This window comes from Sebastes umbrosus, chromosome 21 (assembly GCF_015220745.1).
Source record: "Sebastes umbrosus isolate fSebUmb1 chromosome 21, fSebUmb1.pri, whole genome shotgun sequence".
NCBI lineage: Eukaryota > Metazoa > Chordata > Actinopteri > Perciformes > Sebastidae > Sebastes > Sebastes umbrosus.
Genome location: NC_051289.1, coordinates 27,004,082 through 27,013,261, shown reverse-complemented (window position 1 = coordinate 27,013,261; position 9,180 = coordinate 27,004,082). Strand labels below are relative to the sequence as shown.

General features: G+C 41.2%; 1 protein-coding gene across 2 annotated transcripts; it reads right to left on the bottom strand.

Annotated features, from left to right (window-relative positions):
- Positions 1 to 1,718: 1,718 nt before the first annotated feature.
- On the bottom strand, positions 1,719 to 8,618 carry LOC119480298 (histamine N-methyltransferase-like). 2 transcript variants are annotated; one of them, XM_037756426.1, is made up of 7 exons: positions 8,588 to 8,618; positions 8,334 to 8,476; positions 6,501 to 6,559; positions 4,752 to 4,856; positions 3,964 to 4,094; positions 2,582 to 2,675; positions 1,719 to 2,478 (listed from the first exon to the last, which is right to left on the bottom strand). In XM_037756426.1, exons 2-7 carry the CDS (start codon positions 8,465 to 8,467, stop codon positions 2,126 to 2,128), a joined length of 876 nt encoding a protein of 291 aa, XP_037612354.1. In that variant the 5' UTR covers positions 8,468 to 8,476; positions 8,588 to 8,618; the 3' UTR covers positions 1,719 to 2,125. The 2 variants fall into 2 exon arrangements, with proteins under 2 accessions (XP_037612354.1, XP_037612355.1); XM_037756427.1 differs by lacking the exons at positions 6,501 to 6,559; positions 8,334 to 8,476; positions 8,588 to 8,618 and adding an exon at positions 5,010 to 5,350 and having other exon boundaries at positions 4,752 to 4,855.
- Positions 8,619 to 9,180: the final 562 nt, after the last annotated feature.

Below are 9,180 nucleotides of genomic sequence, written 5' to 3'. Positions count from 1 at the left end.
TCGGGTAAAGCTAGAGGGCTTTACCCGGTCGCCGCCACTGGTGCCTCTGTTTTCGAAAACTGGGTTTCTGATTTCGTGCGGACAGTCCTGCGGTGGTCGACAGCCAAGTCCCTTTGGCCCTGCTGGATAAGAGGGGAGACTTTTCGCTGCTTCAAACACTTAGTCGTTTTTCACGTTTTTCCGCTTGGCGCCCCTGGTAGTACTGGGCACTCAGTCGTTTTTCTCTTTTTTTTCTTTTTTGGGAGTTTTTCCTCCAGGGCCATTCCTCCACTCAGCCTAGCCCCAGAGAGGGACTCTCCTCGGGCCCCAGAGAGCCCCGCGGTGGTCCTTTCACCCGGAGGAAAAGACTTGGTCTTTTTTTCTCTTTTTTTCTTTTTTGGGAGTTTTTCCTCCAGGGCCATTCCTCCACTCAGCCTAGCCCCAGAGAGGGACTCTCCTCGGGCCCCAGAGAGCCCCGCGGTGGTCCTTTCACCCGGAGGAAAAGACTTGGTCTTTTTTCTCTTTTTTTTTCTTTTTTGGGAGTTTTTCCTCCAGGGCCATTCCTCCACTCAGCCTAGCCCTAGAGAGGGACTCTCCTCGGGCCCCAGAGAGCCCCGCGGTGGTCCTTTCACCCGGAGGAAAAGACTTGGTCTTTTTTCTCTTTTTTTTCTTTTTTGGGAGTTTTTCCTCCAGGGCCATTCCTCCACTCAGCCTAGCCCTAGAGAGGGACTCTCCTCGGGCCCCAGAGAGCCCTGCGGTGGTCCTTTCACCCGGAGGAAAAGACTTGGTCTTTTTTCTCTTTTTTTCTTTTTTGGGAGTTTTTCCTCCAGGGCCATCCCTCCACTCAGCCTAGCCCCAGAGAGGGACTCTCCTCGGGCCCCAGAGAGCCCCGCGGTGGTCCTTTCACCCGGAGGAAAAGACTTGGTCTTTTTTCTCTTTTTTGGGAGTTTTTCCTCCAGGGCCATCCCTCCACTCAGCCTACCCCCAGAGAGGGACTATATTCGGCCCCGGAGGGCCCCCGCACTGGGCTCCGGTGCTCCGGTCCTCCAGGCTCATCCCTCCACTCAGCCTAGCCCCAGAGAGGGACTCTCTTTCGGGCCCCAGAGAGCCCTCACTCCGGTCCTCCGGTCCTCCGGTCCTCCGGTTCCTCCGGGGTCAATCCTACGCTCAGCCTAGCCCATGAGGGGGACTCTCTTCGGCCCCAGAGGGCCCCCACACCGGGCTCCGGTCCTCCAGGCTCATCCCTACACTCTCATCACCCACAGACCTCCTGGGACTGGGGGTCTTGCTACCGGCCACTGGTCTGATCCCCCGCTCTCCGGCTGGACCGGGGGACCCACTCTTTAGCACCCTTCCCCAGGCTACCCACCAATAACTGCCCTGGCCACAGCCTCGTGCCCCTTTTAATCCACCGCTTACTTCGTGCTCCTGGTAGTCCACCTCCCTCCTCTCAAAGGTTCCTGGTCATCATGCCCCTGGTAGTACACCAGAGTGCCAGGGAATGCCCGCGGCCGACCAAAGCTTGGATCAAGGGTTGACTTTCATTCCCTGTAATCCATGTCTTCTGGTCAAGTGGTTCCCGACCAGGGATACATGTAGCCTCGGTACTTCTGCAGTTGATAAGGTGGATGTGGAAAGATTGTGGAGTGGCTCAGCTAATTTGAAAAAATAGAAATCTAGATTTGATTAAAAATTTGACCACATATTTGTGTTAAGAGAGAAAATAATAACCAATAGGATTACAAATTTACAATTACACTTTAATACAGTATACACTTTAAATTAATACCAGTAAATACATTTTATAGGGGGCGCATCTCTTTGATGATGTTGCACAGAAATCCGTTTACAAGAGGCTAAAACTGTGTCAGTCAGTCAAGGCTTTGATATAAAGATATAATGTTTTATAAGGCACACAGTCTGTGGCAGTGATTTTATAAATAGCACCTGAATAGATTTTATTGACCATTTCTGTACACATACAGAGTAAATGAGGTGAATACAGACTAAAGAGACTGAATACTAGGCCTACTGCACATGGTAAACTTAATCTGAGCAACAAGAAAATACACTGTACTTTTGATCAAATGGCAGGGATACAAGAAGAGAAATCAGAATATATGAACATTTTTTCCATAGCACATACTCAAGCATAAACAAGTATGCAGCTTGAATCAACGTTAAAGAATAACCTGCCATCTTTTTCAGTGCTGCACTTGTTTCTGAGGAGGTCTAACATGCCTGCTCTGATCTCCGGGGTGAAGGACTGGTGGAAGTGATCTTTCATTGTGAAAAAATTCAGCAGCTGTTCTCCAGTCTGGCTGCTTGGATCGAAGCACTCAGAGATGTCGACGGTAATGGGAATGACGTGCTCCTCGTATTTCAGTCCCAGGCTCTTCAGGCAGGCGGTAACATCTACCGATGTGCAGTACTCTGTGATGCGACCAATGCACAGCTCCTCCTTGTAAGTCTTCCACAGGGTGTCCCAGCCAGAGTTAGCTGGATAGTAGATTAAAAAATACATTCATTCAAGAAAAAAGATATTGGCAATAATAATTACAATCAAGAGGGCTGGTAGCCTCACCACAGCATTACTACTGACCTGTTGAAACAATGATCATAAGCCTGCCATTGTTCTTCAGAAGGCTGTGATAGAACTTGATAGTATCGGCGAGGTTATCCACATAGTAGATCATCTGTTAAGGAGAGAGTTGTGGGGAACCTTTAATTTGACCTTTTGGGTTGAAGCTTGCTCCAGTTTGAAGTGTTTTTGAATCACTGTAGTTGTGTAAAGGACACTTATGTCAGATTATCAACCCTGTTTCCTCCAAAATGATGGTCCCATAAAACCATAAAACCAGGATGCATTCTCAGTCATTTTGCAAGGGAAATGTTTTTTTTTCTCCCGAATTAAGGTCGCCGTTTTAAAAGGTCATATCGATAACATTTTTATGTAGACGAATCATTTAAAAAAAAAAAAATACATCAACAGAGCTTTAAGATTGGTGCCAAATAAAAGTATGGTTTTTCCTAAAAAAAAATAATGATTATGAATTAATCATTTGAAAAATTTTGATGGGTCCAAAATACATTTTTTGTTTATCCTTGAGGAAGATATCTGACGTTCGGTTCTCACTTGTAACAAGGCTTGTGAGCCAATAGTATAACGACGTTGGTGTCACATGATATCTCTGGGTCGTCAGCGATCCAGTTGCCAGTTTTTGTGGAAAAAGACGGAACAGCAGGAGACACGCAAAATTCACGAGTGGGATTATTTAGTGATGTATTTTCATCGCAGAACAAAACGTTTAAATCTCTTCAGCTTGTGTTAACCATAGACCTTATTCCAGGCATCTAACTAAAAACCCATTGACTTCCAGACGAGGGAACCAGAAGTGCTAAAATGCTAACTCACTTCTGGGTTTTAGGACTCATTCCTTCGGCACTCTATGTAGGCCTCTATTTACCTGTTGCAAAATGACTTCATTACTCTACCACGTCTGTCCGTCACTCCACTCGACCATAAAATACGCAGGTTGTGCAATGAACTGGCAACCGCTTGTTGTGAAGTGAATTCAATGGAACGGGGGAGGGAGAAATCAACATCTGGTGGCTGAATGTTATCAATGTTATCAATAGCACCTTTAAACACATGGTTATCATTGTAAATTGAAACAAAACAAAACAACAAAAGTAAAAATCACATCATGGTTTGGCTTAAAATGACTACGTTTGAAACGTTAAGCTACGGACGTAATACGTTTCCCTCCAAACGTATTTCACGATGCAGTTTGATTGTATGGGAACGCAATTTTTAGGAGACAGGGCTGCAGTTTATACAGTATTTGTGCCTATTTATAGCACTGATCGCTCCCCAATGAATGAACATGCAAAGCCCACAGGCCAGAAAGTGAACCTAAAACATGATTGTCATTACATCATTTTTAAATTGAATGTCCAAGAAGCAAAGTCATGATACCGTACATGAACCATGTGTATGAGGTCGAATGTCTTCATGCCTCTGTTTGCTTTGATTTCCCTCTCATAGTTCTCACTTCTCATGAAATGCCAAGCAAATGGAATCTTCTGAAGGTTGGTGGTCTTTGCTACCAGAGCTATAAGTTGGACAAAAAACAGGGAAGGCAGAAAATAACATTGACATATATGTACTGTATACAGTGCATCAGAACATTTTATAAAACAAACCATGACCTAAACTCAGATTATGATCAGAAACAAAACCAATACAAAGTTTAGCTGCTAGCAATCCATTAAGAGCATGCAGTTCAACAATTTCCCCACAATTTCTAAGTGCTATCAGATCTGTTCCCACATTATGTGTGCTGATGTTTTTTCTCCCTTTTTACGCAATCACCAGGCAGTGTTAACATAGCCTAAAATATATATGTTCAAGCTGATTTTACAGTTACACCTGATTTTTTTTTTTTTTATTAGGATTATAAATCACAAATTCTGTGTAAATCTGTTTCATGAGTAGAAACTTTTGAAGCTTTTGAAAAAACAAAAGAAATGAAAAAATGCTGACAGACCTCATGGGTTTGTAAGTGATATGTGTGTCAGGTGTTAAATATGTAATTATGTTAAATGTGTTATTTTCCGACATATAAAACCTTAGTCATCTGACAAAAAGCAATGCTACTGCTAATAATAATAAAAATGTTTCACAAAAGATTCAGAAGAAAGATGATAAAAATAAAGAGAAAAATAGAAATGTAACAAAAACACTATGTGGCATTTTGAATTGTTGATACCTTTGAATTCTGTGAGCTGAGCGCTGCCCTCCACAATGTCAGCTGTGATCAGGACAGCAGGGAATGTAGACTGCAGTAGAGAGAGCAACTGGACATCCAGCTCCCCTGGAAGACACCAGGAAGTCTTTAGACTTTAAACCTCAGTGTAGTGCTGCTTCAATGTGAAAACCTCATGCACCAAAATTGGAATATTGCAAACATTTCTTAAACATTCAAAACTAATTTTGGGTCGACCTGTCAGATATGAACAATGACTTTAATGTTGCCGCTGTGCAATAATCCATGTATGATCTTGATTGACCTTTAGTGGGGCACAGTCCAGACTACAAGAGCTTTGACCAAAGTGTCCTCCTAATCCATCACTGTCCCATCTCCTCGTCCCTAACTTATTATTAAAGGACAAATGTCCAAATCTGTCATCTTAAACAAATACCAGGACCCTTCAATGGGCTTCTAATGTGAGTGATGGGGGACAAAATCCAGAGTCCTGTTTCTGTGTAAAATGGATTCAAACGATTATATTATATGCAGCCCGGTCTCACGGGAAGGCAAATAAATTTCACATTACACGGACGCATTTTAGCCTTTTTGCACGTCATTTATACGCCAACCACTAACTTAGGTTCAGGCAAGAAAACCACTTAGTTAGAGTAAGGGAAAACGTCATGGTTGGGCTTAAAATAAGTAAATAAACTAATTAAAACACGTATGGAAACAACTACGGAAAACACGTCACAAATGTCAATAAAAAACACGTGATAAAAAAATTAAATAAAAAAACGTCACAAAACAAAACAACGTCTCCAACACGGGTCTCCTGGTTAAAAGTCTGGTGTTCACCATAAGTGGTCTTTTTCCCTTTTTATACTATGACACTAATTCTTACCGTAGCATTTATTCACGGATGCATTTACATTGCAGTCGTTACAGGATACATGGCGTACAAATGACATGCGTAAACTAAGAAAGGCGTATTTATTGCACGCTAAACGCCTTGTGCATTATCGTGGCATTTATACGCCTTTTTGTGTGAACGGGCTGGTGTATTATAAGTAAATATGAGGTTTCAGCAGTCTGACTCAGTCAAATCAAGTGGGTATCTCCAGAGTTACAGTGTTTTTAGTACATGTCCTCCTTGTGTTTGCCCAGATAGTGTTTCCTTACGAAACTGCAGTGGAGCAACACAAAGAGGGAATTTTGTACTAAAAACACTGTAAGTTTGGGAGACAAGTAATTTGATTTGTTTAACTGAGACAGTCGAAGCCTCACATTAGGCTTCAGATAGACTTTTGAATATCATTTTGCACAGAAAAGGGACTGTGGATTTTGTTCCTCATTACTTATACTGGAAACACATAAGGAAATGATCTCTTCAGACCCAGTATGAACAGAAGGAATGATTACAGCAATAAAAATGGTGTCAATGTTCATATGGGCAACTTTGATGAGTAGATAAACTGATTTATACATAGGGTATTTACTATATGTACATTTGCATAGTTCATGATTACAGTAAATCTGACTGGGGAAAAATTCAATCATTTTTAAAATCATGGAACAGTGTCTCCTCTGGTCTTTAAATAAAGCTGCTTCTTTAAACCCGTAAAAATCACACAATAATGCAATTTCTTGCACTCGTGGATCTTTCCCACCGCGCTACAATGAGTAACTACAATGAGTAACTACAATGAGTAACTGAGCCAAAACTACTTCAACAGGTGTTCATAGTTAATGTTTCTCATCACATACCTCCACCACTTCCAACACCAAGAACATCCAGGCTGCTTTTGCCTGCTCCAATTCTGCATCTAGACATGATAGATGATAGACAATACAATTGTTACTTGCAACTGAAACTGTAAACAAATGACAAGTTGAAATGGTAAAAAAAAAAAAAATAGACAAATAATTACATTTGTATTACTCAATAGCACATAGTAAATATATGTGTTTCATTATGTTGTTGATTAATGCCAATTATTTGTCATTTTTTTGGTCTGATTGTTGAGAATTCGACTTTAAAGGTCTCATATTATACTCATTTCCAGGTTCATAGATGTATTTTAATGAACATGTTTACATGCTGCAATATTAAAAAAAAACTTTATTCTTCTCATATGTCAGCCTGAAAATGCCTGCCTAGAGGCTCTGTTTGACAGAAGCTGATTCACAGCCTGTCTCCTCCCACTCTGCTCTGATTGGTCAGCGTTTTCTGTCAATCAAACGTCCTCAACAACACAGCGTCACTCGAAAGAGTAGCTTGTGTAGCTACATGCTAACGGGTTAGCTACATGCTACCGCTATGAGACGGTGTGTAAACACAGCGAACATCAGGGTGGAAAATAGAAGATGTGAAACAGTAGTCAGTTCATTATTTCTGATAAAAGACACCTGATAAATGTGTGGAAAATAAGAGTAATGGTGTTTTAGTTACAGTAGGAGCTGTCTCTGTGTTACCATGACTACAGACCACCAGAGCTTAGCTTACCAGAGCTGAAAGACTTTCTCCTGTACCATGTCAACATAACTGCAGGTGAGATCATTAAAAATGCTGTGTATAATTAATATTGTCATCTGTCTACTCAAATAAAGTTTGACTGTGAAACAGAAATGTGTTGTGTTGCTTTCAGCCACTATTTACTACCTGTACTCTTCTACATGCATGACATCAAATATGTATAATATATAAATATCAGCTGTTTAAACAGTGTGATTACATAAAGCCTTTGTGAAAGAACATACTTTTATATTTATATATATATTATATTTTTATATTTAGTTGATGGGAGTACATGAAGCCTGTTCTGCTGGTTCTTGCAGACTAACAGTAGGAGCTACTTTGGTCATAGCTAGGTTGCGGAGGACTGAGTGACGCTGTGTGGGGCGGGGTCAGCTAGCTTGACTTCTTTCTGGTTCCACCAACCCATGGCTTGCAATTCTCTAATGACGTCAGAAGAGAAGGAAAAGCTGCTCAGTGATTTTCCACACCCATTTCCGGACAAACGGAGCAGGAGAAAAAGAGAGAGGATGTGTCTTTTATGATACTATGGTGACTTGTAGACACACTGGGGACAGATATTGATGTTTAAAAGACATGGAAAAGTGCATTTTGCATAATAGGTGACCTTTAAACAAAAAAAAATCTAAAAACATTTTAAAACTGTAGTGTCTCACTCCTCCAATACCAGTAGTCTATAATATGATGTATTATTTACCTTACATGACTTTCAAATAAACCCCTGTGTATTTATGCACAACACATCCTTCCAATTAGAGACTAACACAGTGCAGTACCTTAAAATCTGTACAAGATTAAAATTCATCAAAGTCAAAAAGCCGTGAACAAAAAAATCATGCCAAAGTGGTAACAAAATTGAACGGTGTTGCCTGTTATTGTAGAACTATAATGCCAGCTTTGTACCTGCAATAATCTCATCTCCCTTTGAAAGAAATATTTTCCAACTTTTGAGAGAAGTCATGAAGTGAGAACTCTAAATTATCTCTGTCTTCAAACTGCACAAAAAGACATAAAGAAAGCACCCACAAGTTGCAGTGTAGCCTTGCCAGCCTTTCTTCTTATACCTTTTTAATTCTCCTGGCAGGATGTTACGAAGACACTGGAGAATGGCCTTGTGCTCTCCTGACTGTTCCAGGTAGACCTGAAAGTTTTGGATGATACTGCCCTCATAACAAGTCTGCTTTGCTTCTACAGCCATGACTGATTCCTGCAATGCATTACAAAATCAAACAAATAGCAATGACTTAAGCATGAAAAAAAGCAACTATTCAGAAACTAACTTTAAATCAGTCGTACATTGTAAGTAGTCAACAGTTACCTTGAAGATGCGGGAGTAAGGACAGAGTGTTCTCTCACTCTTAAGAAGAGTTACTGTCCCCTCCCACTACCTGTCCTTACATGAACTTGTGTTGCATAACTCTTGAAAGAGATATCTACAGCTCTTTTCAGTCAGCCAGATTATTTGACTCGGCTCACCAAGAAGAGCCGGCTCTTTCGGCTCCCAAACGGCTCTTTGTTTTAACACTTGTCAAGTCAAGTCAATTTTATTTGTATAGCCCAAAATCATAAATCACAAATTGGCCTCGGGGGGCTTTACAATCTGTACAGGATACGACACTCTCTCTCCTTTACAGTACGACCCTCTCATCGGATAAGGAAAAACTTAAACAAAAAACCCTTTCAACAGGGAGAAAATAGAACGAAACCTCAGGAAGAGCAACAGAGGAGGGATCCCCCTTCCAGGATGGACAGACATGCAATAGATGTTGTGTCTACAGATTAACAACATCATGAAAATACAACATAGACAATCCATATGACAAAAACTATTACATATAATGTGAACATGTGTGAGAAGGTGGATCCAGGAGGATGTCAAGCAGCTTCCCAGCGTCGCCTAACAGATAGAGC